A 21,224-nucleotide genomic window follows, 5' to 3' on the forward strand; every position below is an offset into this window, starting at 1 on the left:
TCTGTCCGTGAGGCTGGGGGGCAGTGTACGTTGCGGCTGTGCTGGGGGCGGTGTATGTTGCGACTTCCGTCCATTCAGCTTTGCTCCTTGTCTTCCATGTTGAAGTGGCAGAGGCGCGCTCTCCATTTGTTGCTCCATGAGGCACCAGTGAGTACGGGACGAGAGATCTCGATGAGGCTTCACAAGTCTCAAAACTCTCATGCGATCTCATATACGGAGACCTAACTCATCAATAAATAGTGGCGCAATGAGTACCTACACAGTCCCAAGTAGGTCAAAACCGAGGCTGAGCCGAGATTGAGCCGGATCCCCATAATGCTCAAGTAAAGCGGCAGGATACGGTCCCAAATGGGTGCCAAGGCCAGGCGCTGATTCGCCGGTGAACACCAGGATCTGAATACTGACTGCCCTGGTCGTTGTCTTCTCAGAAGCCTTTGAGACAATCTCTCGCCAGTAGACCAGATCTCCGAACACTAAACCTCTATTCTGTTCTGTAAGCTCCACGCACAGCCGGGGCGATTCTAGATCGTGTACATGAATCTCGGGCTTCTATCACCAAGAGCGTCGATTTCAGCGTCACCCATTCCAACGATCTTGTAGTCTTCCTTCCCTTCTCTGCGTCGCTTGTTGATAAAACCGAGATAAAGCGTCATGAACCCGTAAAAGAAAATGCCAGAAGCCAGCAAAGCGATGTTGACAGCGAAGCCCATAGTGTAGTGCGGTGCGTCTTTGGTGGGATAGAGCTGCGACAACGTGTCAGCAATGTTTCACTGAGTCTCCTTGGTGGTAAGATTGCCTACAAATGGTGCTAAAATCCCGGAGCAATTACACACAGAAATTTGAATGGCAGACGCCGTGGTTCGTTTACCATATCTGGGGTTGTTCGAAGGAAGCCATGCCAGTGGGATACCGACAGCCACGAACAAGCCCAGTGAGATAACAAAGGTAGCAAAGTAGTGGACCGCGGGGCCGACCCGAGCAATGAGCAATCCATAGCCGACAATACTAGTCGAGGCTGCTGCAATCTGGTAAGGGCCACGAAGTTGGTGAGCGTCGGACAGTCGTGCCACGAGGAGGTAACAGATCGCGCCACAAACGTAAACCGGGACAGTCAAGGCTTGAGCTTGTGTAGTGGACCACTTTCCAAGACCTGAGGCTTATGCGTCAATAGAGAGCAGAATGAAAAGGCGTATGGACTGACCTTTTATAATGGTTGGAAGGAAGATCGAATAGCTGTACAGCATAGCATTGACGCCAAACTGACCAGCTGCAAATCCCCAGACTTTCCAGTCTTTGAATGCAAGGAGAGAGTCCTTTCGATCGAGCTCCTCATGGAAACCCGGTTGACGTCGCAGTCTGGCAATGAGGAGCTGCCTTTCTTCCTCGTCGAGGCACCATGCAGTGGCTGGGCTGTCTGGAAGGAGGAAAAAGATGGCGAACCCAAAAAGCACGGTTGGGATGCCTATGATACACTGTCAGGACGCCGAAATGCAGGTACTCACGCACCAACAATACCTTCAATGATGAAAACCCAGCGCCAGCCAGATTGCCCGGCAAGACCGTCCATATAGCCGATTCCGTAGGCAAGTAATCCTCCGCAAGCTCCAGCGATAGCAGAGCTGACAAAGAGGTAGCCAATGCGAAGTGCAAGCTCAGCCTTAGTGTAGAACATGGTAAGGTATATCGTCAATCCAGGGAATAAACCACCTTCCACCAAGCCAAGGAGAAGGCGGCAGGCAATGAGACCTCCATAGTTTTGAACGACTCCAGTCAATGTAGAAATGATGCCCCAAGTAATGGTCAGGACGGCGATATATCTGGACGGAGTGAAATACTTCAACAAGAGGTTACTGGGAATCTCGACCAGGACATATGTGACGAAAAGTAGGGCAACTGCTGTTTGATACTGTGTTCCATATAGGTGCAGGTCCCTTTCGAGTCCGTAGAGTCTAGCGTTGCCAATGTTGGTTCTGTCGAGGAAACATAGGAGATACGTCACCATCACCAGAGGAACGATAACTCGGTCAATCTTGCTGACCAACTGTTTCTCGACGGCATAATTGATCTCAGGCGGTGGGGCCTCTTTTGACCCATATTCGACAAGATCCATAGTGGTAGCATTTGGCTTTTCAGTTGTCATGTTGGCCGGTCTCCTATGTCTGTTGTGTCAATGTGAGGACGGTCTAAGGCAATGGTGGTCTGGCGCCCAGTGAGGTGTCAAATTGCTAGTTGAAATTGTCTCTCGAGAAAACCGCAGGTGATGGATTCCTGGGATATTTTGCGTCGTGTAGAGCGACGGTTTCCTGAACGGAAGGTGAGGACGACACACATTATATAACTGATCCTGGGATTTCGAGTCCCAACGATAAGAGTCAGGTATCCCCATGGTCTACAAACCCCGAACTATCACTAGTATTGGAGCAGCCTAGGCTCTCCGGAGTTCGGGTCTCGAGGGATGTTCGCCATTTGAGCCGCTGGACACCAGTACCAGCAAGTAAAAGCCAACATCACGTCCGCCAATGAGCGTCAACCTTGAAATGCAACTTGTAAATGGACTACTTGGCAAAACTAAGCTTGCCGCAGACCGACAAGCTTACATAGCTGACGCCAGGGATGTCTGGGACTGCCGACGGTCAACGGGAACGTTGAACCTTGGCGGCTCAAGCAGAGTAGAATCTGCTCGGCGGTCACTTGGGGATCACCCGCGAACGTGCCGCTTTCAAAACCATCACCACACAACTCGCCCTCCTCTCTCAATCTTCTCGCCTTCTACTCACCGTTCAACCCACCCTTCACGCCGTCCTTATCTAGCTGGACCCGATTTGCCCTGTAGGTATGTTTGCACGCTAGGCGCAGTGGATGTATATGGCTCATTCCCGGATTTCTAGGATTATGGTTAAGGTTCTACCCTTCCCTTTTCTCCTGCCGGATGTACCTCGTCCTCTCTAAAAGCTCCCCTTCGAATTATGCTCTTATAGAACATAAAATAGAGTCTGGTCTAGGCTGTCGTGCCCCGGCCGCTAAATCCCCTCTTTTCAACCCCTCGTTCCTATAAGTGTTCTCTTCTCCATCCGGGACACGGGCGAGAAGAATGTTTCGGGGTTGAGAGGGGGCGGGGGCAGGGTTCAAAACGGTCCGGGGGTTGGGGAGTCCTTGATATTGCTATCTTGATGCACGGTAAAGTACAAGACGAGAGACAAAGAGCTCGAAAGATGTATATACCTTTCCAAGTGGAGCATTCTTGATAGCTGAAACCATTCGAATGTAGCAGAAGTGTCTGAAGGAGTCGTATGAGCTTCAGTGGTCGTAAACACGCGCTTCGAGGCTCTGTAGAGCCTTGCGCGTCCTTCTGAGATTTTCACAATGACGAGTAGACAATGTCCAGTCATCGGAGAACCTTCGTGATCGGATCTCCGAGGTTCGATCCATGGTTGGTACCGTGACATATATACCGAAGTTAATCGAGTCCATAGTGGGCATAAATATATCTCTAAGATAAAAGAAGGATTACGATTAGACTCTACGACGCTATATTCTACAAGATCAGTTAGTTGGTTCCGTATTATAGTTAACTAGTTAGCGATTTTAATGCTCAACTTTATCTGTGGCGCGGGTGCGCTCTCCTCTTCTAGAGGCATTCTATGATCTGTTGTGCTCGCGCTACTGAAAGGTTCTGGTCTGCCATTGCGCTCTAGTACTGCTTTTCCAGCTTCACATTATATGTGGTGGCGCTCTTGATAAACGGCTTGGTCGCCTCGCTGAGTTGACTTCCAACGTTCCCAGCACCTCCCGCGCTGGTGAAGCCCACAAACACGATAATCACCTCGGGGTCTTCCCGCGTGGCACCTGCGACAATGAAGTCGTAGCTGCCCTTGTCAATGGTCTGAATGGACTTGTCCAGAGTCTTTGCGAAGCCGGCCTGTTCTGCTACGGGTATAGTCCAATGTGAGATGCTGTAAAGAGCCGACTGAGGTGTCTTTGCTGAGCCTGTAGGCAGGATCAGATGAGAGCTACAATTTGTCATCAGCTTCATTGCAATTTCGTTTCAAAGATCTCTCAGATGACCTTACCATGCCCATTTTGCGTCTTCGACATTGATGATCTGCCCAAAGATAGGCTTCACGGATTCAAAATCTTCGCCTGGTCCCAGAATCAACACCTGAAAGCCTGTCAAATTTGAGGGCGCTCCGCTTACTGGTTGCAAAGACATCCTTGTCCTCTGCAGAAGTCCAGTCGGCCACGAGGACGGCCTGGCGCTCGTCTCCTTCCTTGGTTCCAAATGAGTTCTGCCTGGCTATCCCGAAAGTGCTGATCTTTTGCATCAAGCCGCTGAAGATCTCCTGAAACTTGGGCACATTAGCCAGTCTGTCACAATCCTGCCTTAGGGATGTACATACCTTGGACTCGAGAATATCACTTTTGCGAAACGAGCAGATCTCGAGTAGCCGTCCTGGGCCGCTGATAGCAGGGTACTGAATGGGCAATGACATCTTGACTCGAGTGGTTTGTTGTGAGGCCTAAAATTCTGATATCTATAAACAACAAGGAGGGTCTTGTACACTCAAAAATTCATCCAGAGCACTAAAAGGGACACTATAAGCCACCCAGGATAAACTAATCGGCACGGAGATCCAGTACTGCATGTGGAGTCCTGGGCTAGACCCGACGCCTTCCGAGTGTCGGTTCGGTTTCTTTGTGAGCCAGTATTTTGGGCCAACCGAGGAGCCGCTATCAGCAGCACTTGGGTAGACTCCATAAGCACAGGCTTATCAATGACAGCGTGGCGATGTCACGTCGGCGAAAGCACGTAAGATCCAAATCTATTTTAATCGAATCTGTCTGTCGGGACACCGAGCGAGGAAGCATAGGAAATGGAGACTTGCACGTTAGAACGAACAGGACTAGCCAGGTAGATCGATCATTCTTCTACGATTGAAAGCCTTTGCTTCGAGGCGCTCAGTCTACGTGCTCGATATCATGTACCTAAACGACTTCATCCAGCTGGACTTCCTTCTCCTTTCTCCCGCCGTCGACTACAGTGGCAGGGTTATTGCCTCACGGACCTTGTCCAAGAGGAGGCGCGCATTTCTCAACCTGGCACACGACTGCTCGGTCCGCCTTGCCATGTTCCATGTTCCCGAATTCGGTGTCCCGTTCTCGTTCCACCATAATGGCCTCTTGGAATTTCCGAGGGCTGACCTTGTTATTGTACAGATGGTCGAGCTAGTGGACTGTTAGCTGCTTTTCAAGCTTAAGAGAAGGACTGGGAGCAATTACATCGTCGAAACCGAGGCCCTTCGTTTCGGGGACGAGCAGGTAGAAGGCGATACTCAAAGGTACACCCAGGCCGAAGAAAACAAAGCCGACCTTGGCGCCCAAGTTTCCTGCATCGGGGTTGATCATGTAGGGGCTGACGAAGCCAATAAGCCATCCACTATTATATGTTAGCTACTGGAAATACGATCCATGCTTTTCGGGAAAGACTTACACTGCACCTTGAGTGAAGCCGACCAAGGACATGGTTGCTGGCCTCAATCTTGCGGTTGGCACCTCTGAAGCCAGTGCGAATCCAATCGCACCAACAGTCATCTCGTAGATAATGGCCCAGAGGAAAATGCTGACAAGGATCGCCCAGATAGCGCCGGCGGCCGAGATGCAGCCCATAATACCCAAAAGCTGTCGCCTCGTCAGTACGAACATGATCATAGTAGCCAAAGCATGTATTATAGACGCACCAAGTTCGCGAAAGTGCAGCCAAAAATTCCGTAAACGAGAACCTTCCGTCGACCGACGGCCTCAATGACAAAGAAGGCCGAGATATTTGAGATCAACATTACCACATAGAGTACAAGGTTCGCTGTGAAGTAGTGGGATACGTGGAGAAGCTCCATGAAGTATGTAACGTAACCCAGGACAAAACCCGCTCCAATAGCTTGCTGGGCGCCGGACATCAAACATGCGGTCATAGTTCGTTTCTGGCATCACAGTCAGCGCATTGTCGGAGAAGGCAAATTTGATGGCGTTCGGTGGGCTTACCAAGTTATTGCCCTTGAAACATTGCAGCATGGGAGGGCCACCCTCACCAGCGAGCGCTTGCATCTCGTGTGTGACGGTGACCACGTCTTGAATTCTGGCGAGCTCGGCCTCGATCAGCCTCTGGTCGGAGCTGCCATGGATCCGATTGAGCGATTTGCGAGCCTTCTCGGTGTCGCCTTTTTTGAGGAAGTAGAATGGCGAGTCTGGGAAGAATGGGTAGACGCCCAACAGAATGGCTGTGAATCCGATTCAGCAAATTTTCAATTCGTTCGGAGTGAGCTCCACCAACCGCAGAAGACGAATTGAAGGAGAATCATGATCTGATAGGACCACTTGTCATCCCTCTTTGCACAGAAATTGGCGGCCAACCTACATTTGTCAGTACTTCAAATTCGGGTCGTCTTTGAACAGATACAAACATACGCCAGAATGAACTGCCCGAAGACAATGGAGCCGTTGATGATGCAGAGGAAAGTTCCGCGAACTTCAGGGCGGCAGACCTCTCCAATGAAGACGGGTGTGACTAGAAAGACGATGCCAAAACCGATGGCTGTAGAAGGCTTAAGTCAGGATCATACAGTGTTGACGGCCAGACTCGGGTCTTACAGTTGACCAAACGACCGCCGAGGAATCCTCTCCAGGTCTGCACACCGACCTCGATACCGACGCCCACAGCGGTAAGGACGGCTCCAATTCCAAGGGTGTGCTTTCTTCCAATCCATTCGAGGAGATATCCAGAAATGATGATTCCGACAATATCACCAACAGTCGAGACACCCGACCAACCAGACTGGATACTGGCTCTGATGAGGTAACCAGAAGCCGTGCCAGGATATGGTATGCCATATTGCTGTTGGAAGGGGGGAAATGCCGTCAGTGTTCCAGAAAGTCCAAAGTCAAAGCCTGGGAAGATGTCAGCAAGCCAACCCCTCGCCACCAAGAGTGAAGACTCAAGTAGTACTGACCCAGCATCATCGACCCGATCGAGGTGAAGATGGCCCAGCAGGCAAAGCGCTTCTGGTTGTTGAGGATTGTCCATTTGATCTGAGGTTGGATCTTCTCCCACTCGATTTGGGCACCCATTATGAGGTTGATTGATGGGGTAAATGGTTTTCAACTCAACGGGAAAGCTCATAGGGGAGAAAAACAGCTTGCACTTCGGATGGAGGGCCAGGAAGCAACTCTTTATATCAAGTGTGGGCTCTGGCTTCCATGCACGAATTTGGCCAATTTGCTCGCCGATCGGATAGCGAACTATACGCACCGCGTTTGGGTGTGTATAGGCCTGCGTGGTCTTCCAAAAGGAGGCGAAAAGAACCTGGGGGATTCTGGAGAGAATGGGTCTTCTCCAGGTTGCTCCAGTGGGTTTGTTCAACTCCAGAAAAGCCAATTCCAGGTCCGTCACTCCTGTCACCCCGCCCAACTAGACCAGAGAAAGATGGCCGTGGCCTGGACTGTTGCACTTCTCCACCCACCCCACCCCAGCACCAGCCCAGGTCGGATCAAGCTGTGGTCATGCCGAACCGAAGTTCCGATAAAAAGCCCACCTCGCCCTCTCCAAATCTTCTGTCGTCGGTGTATTCTACGCTTACTCTGTAGCTCTGGAGAATACTATGGAGGCCAACAAAGATACCTCGGAAGCCAGATCGACACCCGAGCTCAGTGAGAACGTACCATCTGCTGCAAATGTTGCTGAAGGAGCAGGCGGCGGTCTGGGGCTCCAGGCTCCCAATTCGAAGAAGCGAGCATATCCTGGTACCACTACTGCTCCTGCCACTGATGCTTCCGATGATCGGCCTCTACGCGACTTGAGCCGGATCAACTATCCCAAGAAGCGGGTTTCGGTCGCCTGTGAACTATGTCGGTCGCGAAAGACGCGGTGCGATGCAAAGAAACCCTCTTGCTCGTTCTGTTTGCAGACGGGCGTCCCGTGCATTTACAGAACGACTGTGATCAGCACCAACCAAGCTCCAAAGTATGTGAATGTGGCAATTCTACCCGTAAATCCAGCGGTGGATTTCGAGTCAACCAGACCACTATGCGGGATGATAATTGACCAGCGACAGGACCTCGAACGGCGAAGACCATCAACTTGAAGATGAGCAGGTCAATTACAGCCACTGGCAGAATGTCATAGCACGTCTCGACCGCATTGAAACACTCCTAGAAAAACCCGGCAGCCGGTGGTTCGGGTCGCTTGAACCAGAAAGCCCTGCAAACCCTAGCATCCGCAGTCTAGAAGCCGCCACATCCCTTTCAGCTAGTCGTGCACCAGTGGGCAGGAGAAGACATGGCCACCAACAAAACGAGTCCTCGCTAGTCGGTCTCACATTATCGGGACTGTCCCGGCTCGTGGGTCAGCAGTGTCCTCTGCCCCTATACCCGCTGGCTGACGACGACGACGACGAAGCTTTCCTGGAGCGGCAGGCAAAGCAAGGCGAGGCTCTCTTCCAGAACAGCCACCTGACAGTAGCAGATTTGTCCATCACGACGAGATCGCTCTGGCGACTGCAAAACTCGTTCGCACACAATGTCTTACCTTGGTGTCCACTCTTCGATCAGAAAGATTGCGTGAACATGACCACCCGCACCTACGATGCACAGTTCCCGGACCAAAGTCTAGAAACCTGCCTGACGCTCTTTGTTCTCGCTCTGGGGGCCCTCACACGGTCCGAGCACCACGTGGAGGATAGCCATGCGGGCGACTTTCCGGGTCTCGATTACTTCCAGGTGGCATCCAAGATTCTTGGCTGTGATCGATCGTCGAGGTACGGGATCCTGTCTATCCAATGTCGCATCCTGATGGGGTATGTTCACTCAGTCCCCCTCTGCAACTGGAAGAAGAAACAGGTCAATCTTGATATGCTAATTACTAAATTGACCTTTCGCCTCTCAGATTATACTGCCTCTACTGTCTGCGGCCTTTGCAGGCATTCGATGCCATCCACGAGGCTTCTCTGGGCGTCGTTGCCTTGGTACAATGTAAGAAACGCCTGGAGACCGACACGGATCTGCAACGCATGACTTACCGTGCCTATTGGGCCTGCTATCTCCTCGAGCACGAATTGCAAGCCTACATCTCGTATAGCGCATGCCTCCTCCAATCGCATCATGACTTCGTTCCGCTCCCCCTGAGTGACCACGATGAGCCAGGCATGTACTGGTTTCTCGCCGAGGTGGCATTTCGCCGCATCTTGTCGAATCCGCACGCCGGCATCGGCTGGAATGCAAACACGCTGCATGCGCCCGTGGTGGTTGACGAGATCATATCACAGATAGATCTATGGTACGCTCATTTGCCAAACCAGCTCAAGTTCCCTCTGGGACTTTCGCCCGTCTTAGATCTGCACAAGGGTTTCCTTCGCGGCCAGTATTACTCTATCAATTCGGTCTTAAGCTGGTCGCATGTGGTCAGGCTCTTGACGAACCAGGCCCACGACGAGCAGGAGATGAGTCGAGATTTGCAGGCTGCGGCACGATCTTTGGAGTTTTCGGTTCTGGCGATCTTCTCGGTGGAATCGCTGGTACATGAGAGACATCTGCTCCTCTTGGCTAATCTATTTGGGTATGTAATGCCTTTGCCGTTGTTTTCTTGGGTGGTTCTCATAATTCGATAAAGCTGCGCTAACATAAAATCATAACCCAACAGGATTTATACGCAAGTCATGCTCCTCTTGTGCACATACCGTGTCCCCGAGTTGGCGGCGATCCAGCAACCTTCTCAGCTCGAAGCAATCAGGAAAGGCCGTAGCTTGCTTGCCATCTGGATGACGAGTGCAGAAATCGCAAGCTACGTCGATAAGATAGACCATACGATGATGGCAAAAGGAATTGCCGTCTACGAGCATACTACTGGAACCAATATCAGCCCCAACCAGGCGCATCCGCCCCTAGTGCGGACGAACTCGATTCCTCACGGACATGGGCCAAGCTTGATTTCTGGTGGCCGGACCGACGCCGACCTGTCCTACCTGTCTCGATATTCTGGCTCTTGAGAATTTACGGCCTACGATATGTTACACAGTAATTTCGAGCAGGTAACCCTTGTTGAACGTTAGGGATGCATTGAATGCATAAATCGGCGTCTCGGCATATGTGTGGAATGCACACATGCCAACAGGACAACAACTCGATCCACAGCCTCGTGGACTAGTAAAACCTCGTGGGGCGTCCACTCGTTTACCCTTTCCTTTGTCTTAAACAACGGAGATTGCTCGCATTCCATCGGACCCGATTGCATACCATGCACAGGGCCAAATTCCTGCTTGATTAGGGTATATAGAGGCACTGGGTGGCCCTATCCTAGCTTTTTTTTCCTTCGGAGCATCAGAGAATGAATACATTGTGCATCTGAAAACAGCCCTAGTCGGCGGCGACCACTGCGTCAGCAAGGACGCCGTTGTTTCAGGGCAGCAGGACCCCATTGAGGTGCAATTTTGGAAGGCTTGTGCAGGTAACGACGAGTTCCACCACAAAACATCTGTACTGGATTGCGTGAAAAGACCAAAAGCGGATCATAGAAACGTCGTTAGTGTTCACTATACACTGTATATATCGCTTTTAGGCTGTTATCGGGCTCGTTAATGGGACTCGGTATAGCTATGTCTGTAACTAGTGAAAAAGTGACTACACCAAAAAGGAGCCTACTCAGGTCTACGCTTCAAACAGTGATACCTTATATGTGCTGTGCTGTACGGTTCCTTGAGGACGCCTGGGGGCTTTTCGAGTGGATTTGAAAATCAAAAATTTTCATGATTCGTCTATCTGTATCTTCTATATCATCATTCTATTCTATTCTATACTTTTAAAATTGGATTGGCAAAATTCGAGACATCTTTGTCGAGCGTTGGCTAGGTACGTATTCAACTCGAAACTCAAGAGTGTTGCTGCAATTCCCAGTCTCCTAGGAACCTCGCTTTAATCGGCCTGCTCCTCAACCCTTTGACAAGGATCTTGACTTCCTGAACGGGCAGCAAGTCCAGCATGTTATCTTGCCACAGAGGCTCAGGTTCGGTTTCCTTCTCGGTGCCATCGTACACAGGCTCCAGCCAGACACCCTTGACCGCATGATTCGCCACAACAGTGACAATATCCTCGAACTCGATGTCTTCTACAACAGTGTCGGCGTCAGCATTTTCAACCGATACTGTCACTTTGGTGTCGGCAGGCCAGTGCAAGTAGCGGAATGGCTCGGGCCAATTGACCACTCTGGCCAGAGACTTTTGCGTGGCCGCATCCAGAAGGCTGGCTTCGAGAATAATCAGGCTCTCTTCTGTCCACGAAGGCTGAGGCTCCAGAGTCCCCAGCTCGGTGTTGTATCCAGCGGTCAGGGTGACTTTACGGCGGGCATCAGGACCAGCATCTGCCCATTTTCCGGTGTGGAAGTCGAACGCTTTCAGTTCCAGCACGGCTTCGACCGACTCGGTGGTATTATTATGAGCGAAGATCTCGAACTTAGGTCTATAAGAACTAAGAGGATGGTCTTCGTCGATCCAGCGACTTCTGGGGGTGCGGTCGATGCCAACGTTGACGGGCGCAAACTCGCGACGGATCGTATAGAAGGCCGGCTTAGGGCGCATATAGTAGTCGATATACGCCCAGCTAGTGACGGGGTATATATCGTTAAACTGCCAGATAATAGCGCCGGCACACTCTTCTCGTTGGGGACCCTTGAATAGACGCTTCCAGTCGCGTAGAGAATATCCGTACGCCTCACTCTGTAGGAGCTGTGAGCAGTACGCAAAGTTCTCCAGGCGAAGATCGTAGCGGAAGTTCTCCGCGAGATAGCGCGCGATGCGGGTTTCTGCACCGCTGCCTTTATTGTGGCAGTCGATAGCCCGCGACTGGGGATGGCGGTCCTGAGAGTCGGGTGCGAAAACGTCTAGTGTGCGGTTGATGGGAAATCCGTGCATACCGAACTCAGACACAAATCGACCCGAGAGGTTCTTATACTCCTGGTAGGATTTTCCTTCGTGCCAGACTGCCCACTGGTGGATGTCTCCCCCGGTGGTGTCGTAGGCCGATTTGCCACCCCACGGAGACGAAGGCCAGTACTTAGTCTCTGGGGCGAGACGATGAGAGATTTCGGGGAGAATCTGGAGATATATCTTTCGCTGAGGGAACGCGGTGTCCTCGTATGGACCCGTAAGATCGGTAAAGTCGTACTTGATACCAAACATGTCGTTAAGGAAAAAGTCTTCGTTACCGCCGCAAATCAACGCGAGCGATGCTCGATTGCGAAGCCGGATTATCTGCGCCTCGACCTCGGCTTTGATACTGTCCAGGAATCCTTGATGGATTGGATAGTTACCACACGCAAAGGCGCAATCGTGCCAGACGAGCATTCCGAGCTCGTCGCAAGCGTTGAAGAATTCCTCCGCTTCGTAAATGCCTCCTCCCCAGACGCGGATCATATTGAGATTGCTGAACTTCGCTAGTTGTATCCAATCTTTATATCGCTTCTGGGTCATAGTCGGTTGGAGATTGTCAGCAGGAATCCAGTTACCACCCTGGCAGAAGATGTCACGGCCGTTGACGTTGAACAGGAATGTCTCGCCCTCTGCGTCGGTCAAAGGTCGCTGAATTAGCTTGATGGTGCGGATTCCAAATCTCGAGGACATTACGTCGATCGGCGAAGAGGATGATGCGTCTAGGAGTTTTACTTTGACCGTGTAGAGATGCTGAGCTCCCTGGCCGTTCGGCCACCAAAGCTTGGGTGTCGGGATGGTGACCTTTCCCGACCCTTTCTGGGACGTGTCTAGAGAGACCTTCGAGCTGGCGACTTCTGTTCCGATCTGGTCGAGGATGGTTATCTTGGCTATCTTCGAGGCGGATCCCCCTGATCCTTGCAACTCGACTGTGACAGTCGCAGAAGAGTGATCGGCCGCCAGATCTGAGGTGACATGGATGTTATCGAGCCTAGCCGTATAAGATTCCAGATGCACAGGCAGCCAAGGGCCTGCCGTGAGAACTCTCGGGCCCCAGTCCCAGCCCCAGTGGCACTGTTATCAATAGTTAGAAGAGGCTCGAGGGGTGGGGCGGTTCATTGCGTAGCTCACCTGGGCTTTACGGAGATGCATCCGCCTCTTGTCCCTCATCCAGCTAGTTCTCGCACCAAACTTTACCTCCATTGCATTCGCAATCTTGATGGTGCTGTCGAAAAGGATGGAAAGTTCATTTTCCTGGCCTTCTGGCTTCAACGAGTCCTTCACACCGACTCGCTGAGGAAGGAACATGTTTTCAGACCGCAAGATTTCTTTTCCATTCAGCTTTACGGTTGCGAAGGTGTCAAGGCCATCGAACACCAATTCCGCAATATCTTGAATCTTTGGCGTAGGAAAAGTAGTTGCGTACTCCCAGTCCACTTCTCCTACCCATTGGATAAGTCGTTCGTTTAGACCTATATTGGGGTCTGGGATCAATTTTTTGTCGAGAAGTTCCATCTGGATGACGGATGGAAACCTCTTTACTGGATTCCATTCTTTGATTGATGAGGCGTCGTCTGGAATAGAGGCCCCGTTGCAGTTGGCCAGCCTCCATTTCCAGCCCGTGCTGAGGCTGAGGCGCTGTTTTGCCGACATGATTTTGATGTTTATCTTGGTAACCGCAATGCTTTGGAGTGTACCGGATGTGCCCAAGAAATCAAAAATAATGACTCTATGAAATCAATGGATTGAATGCACGAGAGATCAGAAAACATTGACATCGTCGTCGTCCTGGGACTACAATTGCTTATTAACCTGCCGATCTCGGATGAGCTTCTGTGTCTGGTTTGTCTATACTTGGTTTCCGTCCCACTGGGAAGGAACAAATCCGGAAGATCTTCCAAGACGCCATATACATGAGAAGCCTCTCAAAGATCCTAGGAGAAGACGCGTGGTAGCTGTCCTCCCAGTCCCCGCAAATGGGCCCTGGAGAGAACAATCGGACATCGGTTCGTTGCCGACGTGGCGGTAGCTATGCCCGGTTAGCTCCAATTTAGCATCTGTTCCCGTGCTGTGGAGTATGCCACGACTAGCTCTAGTCTTTAGGTGTAGAGACGTAGTTTTGCAGGTTGGTCATCACACACTGACGTGTTAAAATCGTCGGCTTTCAGCACGAGACTCAACCATTTGGGTCCTGTACAAGATTTATTGTCAAAGCGATAGTCGGGTACGTGCCGCTATATCTGCTTAATTCATCGACACTACAGCCTCTTCGCCTACATGACTGAATAACCATGGCTTGTGAGCTATACGGAAACCTTTGAGCACAACCTACTCTCAGTCTTTGGATTTTATGAGTAAGCAGTCTATAGTTTAACTCTCTTGACTGCACCATTTTGTTCGCCCGATTCCAAGAGACCTTGTAAGACCATCAGGTCGCCGAGTGCCTGGTGGGGAGTTTGTCGAGGATCAGGAGAACCCGACGTGATGCTTGCAGCAAATGCCTCGACTTCAGGCTTGACCCCAGCACCAAAGGCGAAGCTCTCTTCTTCTTCCACTTTCTTTCCATCGGCGTCCTTTCGTACGACCTTGACTGACACCGGGCTGACGGAAACTGAACCTTTGTTGGTGGCGGCGAAGATCTCAAAGCCCCCCTTGAACTCAGTGCCAAAGGACACGTTGAAAGAACCACTGCGTCCGCTCTTTGTCCTCAGAATTCCATGGACAGTGTCGACGGGAGCAAGTTTCGGTTCCAAAAGTGCCGTGTAGGCCGCTAGAGAAGTAATATCCTCACCCACCGCACTGAGGAGATGTCTCACTCCAGCAACGAAGTGAACTCCTCCATCGAGCAAGAAGCCTCCCTGGTATTCGGGAGTTTTGCGCCTTCCTAGCCATTAGCAAATCTGGTCTTGTCCTGAAACAAAAACACTGTCAACTTACCACTCTGTCTGGTAGAACTTGTCATTCTCATCAACCAGTGTGAACAGATTCATGCTAAAGGTGGTTACTTGACCGCCAATCTCCTTCAGTTTGGCATGACCGTAGACCACCGGGGCGATGAAGCGGAAGTTCTCTCCTACAGCCCAGATTGACTTGATGGAATTCTCCTCACGCCATTTGATCAGCTCCTCTGCCGTAGCGACGTCTTTGGCGATGGGCTTCTCGCTGAGGACATGCTTTCCAGCCTTCATTGCCTTCCGAATGAATTCGGGTTGAGCACGGATTGGAACACAGATTATCACTGCATCGATATCTGTGCGCTTGAGCATGTCGTCAGCAGATTTGCCGGCGGTACTGGGCGAGTCATAATAGACATCTGGTTTGCTTTCACTCTGGGCAGCAAGAGCGTCGGCGGACTTTTGAGATCTTGAATAGACGGCTTTGAGTTCTACTTCTTTGAGAGAGTTGATGGCTGGAATGTATTCTTTGCGTGGACGTTAGTTGGAGTCATATCGTCAGCCTCACATGGACATACCTTCGCGAGCAAAAATTCCAGCCCCCAAGATAGCCAACGAGACAGGCATGGTGGCTTCGATAGTAGTATTGGTGCTTGATAATTCGTGGTCTCGAAGCCTACGTTTCCGTACGGTCTCACTCAAGGCCTCAAATAAAATTCCTGAAACACCTCAGATATCAATCCATCTAGCATTGAATATTTGTTGAACCCCTGGTCTCAATTCCAACCCTCCAGAAATCTCGGATGTTCAATGAATTTCCTATCTCCACACGTGCATGGGCCTAACCACCCTGCAAGCACTCCAAAAGTGTCCCTGACCTAGCGCTTTTTGTTCCACTCGTGGGTTCGGTTCGGTTCGGTTCGGCATCTTTCCAATCGGTCGGTAAAAAGATTCAAGCAAAATTTGGTATGGACCCAAAGCCTCCAGACTCCCTCCACACTATCGATTCTGTTCCGGCTGACATTGTCCTTGTTCCTCTGAGGCAAGCCGCGGGGAGCAGCATTGTAGGCGGAGCTCGCTCGGTGGCAACAAGTCAGTGCCCCCTCGTGGGATGAGTACACGAACACTTATGGTCTGACGTCCATAGATGAGATTGGTAAAGCGCGTTTGATTCTGATTCTAGTATTTTTGTCCTTGTAGATTCCTCATTCCCATTCTAAATTCAACACGCTCCCCTCCAGACACAACGCGACAATACACAAAATGCCTTCAGCAAAGATTTCTTTCCAGCACCAAGAGGTGGTGATTGTACAGCTTTCCGATGAGGAAAGGACATCGGGGGTTTTGGAATTACCCAACCTGGGTAAAGCTATCGCGGCGATGCACCGTGATGGTATTGTTGTCCTTGAAAACGCAGTCGACGTAGAGCATGTGGACACACTGAACAAGATGCTTTCGGAGGAAGCCTTGATTATGGCCAAACTTCCAACCACTCACTTCAACGATGTAAGTCTTTGTCTGCATTTCATTTTGAGACTTGGGAGCCAAATTTGACTTCCTTGCAGTTTTCCACCGATGGCAAGCCAATTGGCAACATGTCTCAAGGGCCACCACTGTCACCAGAGTTAATGTACGAGGATGTCTGGGCGAATTCGCCGGCAGAGAATGTGCTGTCCTACATCCTGGGACCGAGGCCTTGCGTCAACTATGTCAACGGCAATACTGCTCTGGGTGGATTCAACGCCCGACAGCGAGTCCATGCCGATCTCACTTTCAACCATGGCACATTCCCGTTTGCCATCGTCACCAACTACTATCTGAGCGATGTCTCTCCCGCGAATGGAAGCACTGAGCTCTGGATCGCCACCCATCGTGACACCACTTTCGCCGACCACCGTAATTGTGGCGCCGAGTATCCTCCTGGCACACCTGCCGAAAAGATGGAATTCGGTATTAAGGATGAACTTTTAGAAGAACGAAAAATGACAGCCCCTCCGATTCAACCGGTTGTCAAGAAGGGATCGGTTGTCCTTCGTGACCTTCGTCTGTGGCACGCCGGCTTGTCCAACCCAGCAGTCGACCCCCGTATAATGCTTGCGTTTGTCCACACTCCGGCGGTACGTTTTTTCGTAATCTAGACGCAACTTCTTGCTAACTCGTGGTACAGTGGTATGAGTGCCCGGCTAAAGTCGTTCTACCGGAAGCTGCTCGTGCGACCGTAGAAGCATGGGCGACGAGGGAAACCAACCCAGTGGAATATAAAGCCCACTTCGTACCGGCAGAGTTGGACCACACCAAGGTCAAGTTCAACCCCAATTTCAGCAGTGGCAATAAGGGCTATCTTTCAATGCTTCCGGATCTGCCCGAGGGCTTCGTCTTAAGTGATGATAGCATCGGTGCGACTAAAATCGCATAGATGGAAAGAATCTCTGCCTCGTGAGACTAGAGATGGAATGGTTTGTAAATTTTGGATGGGTGGAGTAGGGACTTGGAAGATTTGGCGTTTCTTCCGGATTTGTGAGTGTGATCAAGCCTTGAATGACATTCTCATCGTCTGGAATCACGACGTTCATCCTCTGGTAACACCAGAAAAACTTGTGCCGCCGAGCGTTTTTATAGAGCCAACCATGTGACGCTGACGTGGTGCACTGTCTCCAGGAGGCAAGAGCCTTCTCGGACGCAGGGTAGATCGTAGTGAAAACAGTAGAATTATAACGGATCCGCACCATGATTTGCGTTCTGCTGCCATCGGCTTAGTTCCGACAGTTAAACGCGTGGAGAAGGCACCATAGGAGAAACATCGCCTTTAAAGGGGAGCTTGCTGCCACAGCTGGGCTTTGTTCCGTTCGTGTTTTGCCCCAGCGCATAATACACCGAGTGCAGCGAGTCCCAGGGCCAGTTCAACATTCGTCAAGACACAGCACACTTTGCATAATGGCGGGTTCAAAGAAGGTCGTGGTCGTAACAGGTAAGTTTATCGACTTGAAATCTTTTGATTTATGGAGGCCTTATAGAATTATTCTTGGCTAAGCGAATGGGTCTTCAGGAGGCGCTTCTGGTATTGGACTCGGTATTACTCGCTCTTTCGCAGAGCAAGGAGCCAACGTCGCGGTGGTGGATATCAATCGACAAGGTGAAGAGATCGTCCGAGAGTTGTCAGCCGAGTATCGTAATGCTGGCGGCAAACTGACTTTCCAAAACGCCGACATTTCGAATTGGGACGAATTGGCGACTGTTTTTGAGCAGGTGTTCAAAAAGCACGGTCGCATCGACATTGTCCTGGCCAATGCCGGAATCTCGAAAGAGGACTCACTTATCGTAGACGAAGAGAAGCCCTCCAAGCCCCGGTTGACAACTCTAGATGTAAATTTAACGGGGACGATATACAGTAAGATCTCACTTTGTCTGGAAATTGCGACTCGCTCACCCAGTCCAACAGCGGTCAAGTTAGCTATTCACTACATCAAGAAGAACTCGGTGGAGGGCATGGCACATCCCTCAAGAGGAAGCATCATCTGCACAGCCTCAAATGCCGGTCTATATCCCCTGCCTGTCGCTCCAATTTACGCAACATCTAAATTTGCTGTGGTTGGCCTGGTCCGCTCGCTAGCACGGTCCCTCAGTCGACAAGCAATTCAGATTAATGCCCTGGCGCCCGCTGTCATAGGTACGTGTTGCGGACAGCGCGTCGAGGAGAGACTAATGTTACGTGTAGAGACCAACATCGCTCCTAGCAGAGATCTCTTCAGCAAGATGATCGTCACGCCGCTCTCTACGCTCACGAGAGGAGTTCAACAACTGGTATCTGATGCTTCCCTGACTGGGCAGATTGCCGAGATTCATGGAGAAAGTGTCACCCTGAGAGACCCTCCGCCGTACGTGGATGAAGATACGGGTAAAAACATCGAGACTTTCTGGTCGCTAGGATACGCATGAGCAGGATAATGGGTATTTTCGAATCTGTTCGCACCTCCTCCTATGGTCCTAAACTCCTAGTTCTCGTGCAAACGCTCCGTCTTTCCCCTTCTAACATGATTTTGTCTCCGTTTATCATTAGCAATCAGAGTGCTCGTAGTTCGAGACCTCAAGATTGAAATGCTGCTGAATTCCTGATCACACTTAGAACAGGGAGCACCTGTTGTTGTCGAGTGGATGCAGGAATTCAAAGAGCGTCGCACAGCTTTCAAAAGCCGTAGGCGGCAGGTAACCCTTTGTCTCCAGATCTCGGTCTATGAATAACGGAATCGGGTAGTCCTCTGTCTCGCCAGATCAAGATTGGAAGTATTTGCCATGTCTCCTGGCCGTGTGCCTCACTCACTCCAAATGGACGCACCATCGCCTTTGCGTCTAGCAAAAGCCGTCTGAGAGGCCCACATTTTGACGCTTCACTTTAGGATGATAGTGAATCTTTGCGCAATTTGGCAATACTGGTGAAGCTAAATACATATCTATGCTAATCTGCCACCCCAAAAACACCTCAAACTAACTTTCTCAGTTGAGCTTGGAGAATTATAGCCTTGCCTGAAGCTGAGGTTCTGAGTGAGACTCTTGCCGGGCCACAAACCAGTCCATGTATTTGCGTTGTAGTGCTTCAGTCACGCCAGTTTCGGGGTGAGCGGGCTCCTTGCCTTCATTAAGGTACTTGTTCAGGGCAGTCTCGGCGTGAGCCTCGGCATCATAGCCATAGACTTCGAGGACGGTTTGTGGATCGCCGTAGAGATTGCTGCTGCGGACGTAGTATTTGCCTTCAAGCTCCGGCGCCATGGCAGCGTCTCGGGCGCGCTGCTCAGGGCCGTTTGGTAAGTGCCAGATGGCACCATTCAAGTACGAGACTTGCTGCTTCATGTAGGCCTTCGGCATCCGCTCTTCCTCGTAAACCCTGATAGCCTGGTCGATGCGGACTTTGCCTTCAACGACTTTGGCGATGCATCTAGCCAGGAAGGCACCATCTTCCATCGAAGTGGCCGCACCTTGGGCCATGTGGTTAACCATGGAGTGGGCTGCATCTCCCATGAGCACGACATTTTGTCGAGGAGAAGACCACGACCTCATGGGTCCGGTGACCATAAGGGGCCATCGAGACTAACGCAAGGTCAGTACAATGAATCAATTCCCTGGGAGTTCGAATCAATTCTTACAGTCTTGTCGATCATGTTGACAATGCGCTGAATACGAGGATCAAAATCCTTGTACTCGTTCCATAGTTCTTCAATTGGGACATCATTCTGCGTGGCACGCAGTTTCTCTGGGCGATGATGTGACAGGACCAGGTTGAAGAGCTTAGCATCGCTGATAGGATAGGTGATGATGTATGCGTTCTCAGCCATCCACACTTCCATCGTCTTCTTTTCGATCAACTCCCTGGCGACCGGGTCTTCTCGAATTCTGTCGTAAGGCACGATAGCTCGGTATGCGCAATTCGTAGACGGCGGCTCCGGGTGGACATTTGGGAACAACGTCTTTCTCGTAATGCTGTTGATCCCGTCTGCGCCGACAAGCAGATCAAAAGTGTAAGTCTCGTGCCTGTATGTCTCCACCGTCACCTTATCTGAAGTTTGGTACTCAATACGTGTGACCTGAGCGTCAATGATGATATCGGCTCCCAAGCTACGCGCAACGGTTGCCAAACCATCGTGAAGGTGAGCGCGATGGACAACCCACCAGGGACGCCCGAGGCTGCGTTCCAAGGTTGGGATTTTGGTGTGGCCAACAAGTGTTCCATCCTTTCGGCGCATGTTCAATTCCTCAAACTGCACCAAATTTTTGCCAATCACAGTGTCAACACCCCACCGCTGCAAGAGCACTGATACATTAGGTGTCATCTGAATTCCGGCACCGATCTGCATGACAGTATGATTAGTCAGAGGTCTGAGATTATTGTTAAAGTGAACAAAATATACCTCGCCGAGTTCCTTTGCAGCTTCCAGAACAGTCACCTTGGCTCCAGCCCGTCGTAGGGCAATGGCCGCGGCAAGGCCACCAATCCCTGCGCCCACGATACCGACGTGAACATCTTGATGGTGTGCCTACTCCCATTAGAACTTCCATTCGACTCCAGAGGCAATGATGCCTTACCATTGCAGCGCTTTTGCAATTAGAATTGAGAAGAAGCGTAAGACTAAAGACTCGGCTGAAAACTTAGCGTGTTGGTTGGATTGGGATCTTATAATGAGCCAAATCTTTTGTATTATGCTATGTGAAGCAGCTTTGTTTATGTCTTAATATACTGTCTTCGATGCTGTCCCTGGCATTGGCACTTCGGTCCAAGGTCGGACGTCGGGGAGATAGGAAAAGTGATATTCATTTCTGCCGTCACAAAGCCCATCGTCTCCGGGAATTCTCCGCGGTTACGCGGGGTCCCTACGTT

General features: G+C 50.9%; 3 protein-coding genes across 3 annotated transcripts; 1 reads left to right on the top strand and 2 right to left on the bottom strand.

The window, feature by feature from the left end:
- Window positions 1-521: 521 nt before the first annotated feature.
- Window positions 522-2,140, bottom strand: PV07_05576 (uncharacterized protein; the record flags this gene model as incomplete). The annotated part of the gene is made up of 4 exons (XM_016392485.1): window positions 522-743; window positions 801-1,150; window positions 1,202-1,462; window positions 1,516-2,140. The coding sequence occupies 4 exons, from the start codon at window positions 2,138-2,140 to the stop codon at window positions 522-524; spliced, it is 1,458 nt and encodes a 485-aa protein (XP_016250004.1).
- A 5,509-nt stretch (window positions 2,141-7,649) lies between these two features.
- On the top strand, window positions 7,650-10,031 carry PV07_05577 (uncharacterized protein; the record flags this gene model as incomplete). Its single annotated transcript, XM_016392486.1, has 4 exons — window positions 7,650-8,011; window positions 8,103-8,843; window positions 8,933-9,601; window positions 9,686-10,031. The coding sequence occupies 4 exons, from the start codon at window positions 7,650-7,652 to the stop codon at window positions 10,029-10,031; spliced, it is 2,118 nt and encodes a 705-aa protein (XP_016250005.1).
- A 9,080-nt stretch (window positions 10,032-19,111) lies between these two features.
- On the bottom strand, window positions 19,112-21,030 carry PV07_05578 (uncharacterized protein). The gene is made up of 4 exons (XM_016392487.1): window positions 20,933-21,030; window positions 20,758-20,883; window positions 19,996-20,697; window positions 19,112-19,939 (listed from the first exon to the last, which is right to left on the bottom strand). Exons 1-4 carry the CDS (start codon window positions 20,933-20,935, stop codon window positions 19,367-19,369), a joined length of 1,404 nt encoding a protein of 467 aa, XP_016250006.1. The 5' UTR covers window positions 20,936-21,030; the 3' UTR covers window positions 19,112-19,366.
- Between the last annotated feature and the right edge of the window lie 194 nt (window positions 21,031-21,224).

The sequence above is a fragment of the Cladophialophora immunda genome (genome assembly GCF_000835495.1).
Source record: "Cladophialophora immunda strain CBS 83496 unplaced genomic scaffold supercont1.3, whole genome shotgun sequence".
Taxonomy (NCBI): domain Eukaryota; kingdom Fungi; phylum Ascomycota; class Eurotiomycetes; order Chaetothyriales; family Herpotrichiellaceae; genus Cladophialophora; species Cladophialophora immunda.

What these genes read in the sequence shown, in the direction of transcription:
- PV07_05578 (XM_016392487.1), bottom strand. An exon ending in CTGCAAAGGAACTCGGCGAG is followed by an intron (nt 20,698 to 20,757) that starts GTATATTTTGTT and finishes ACTGTCATGCAG; the next exon opens with ATCGGTGCCGGAATTCAGAT. An exon ending in TCAACATGATCGACAAGACT is followed by an intron (nt 19,940 to 19,995) that starts GTAAGAATTGAT and finishes ACCTTGCGTTAG; the next exon opens with TCTCGATGGCCCCTTATGGT.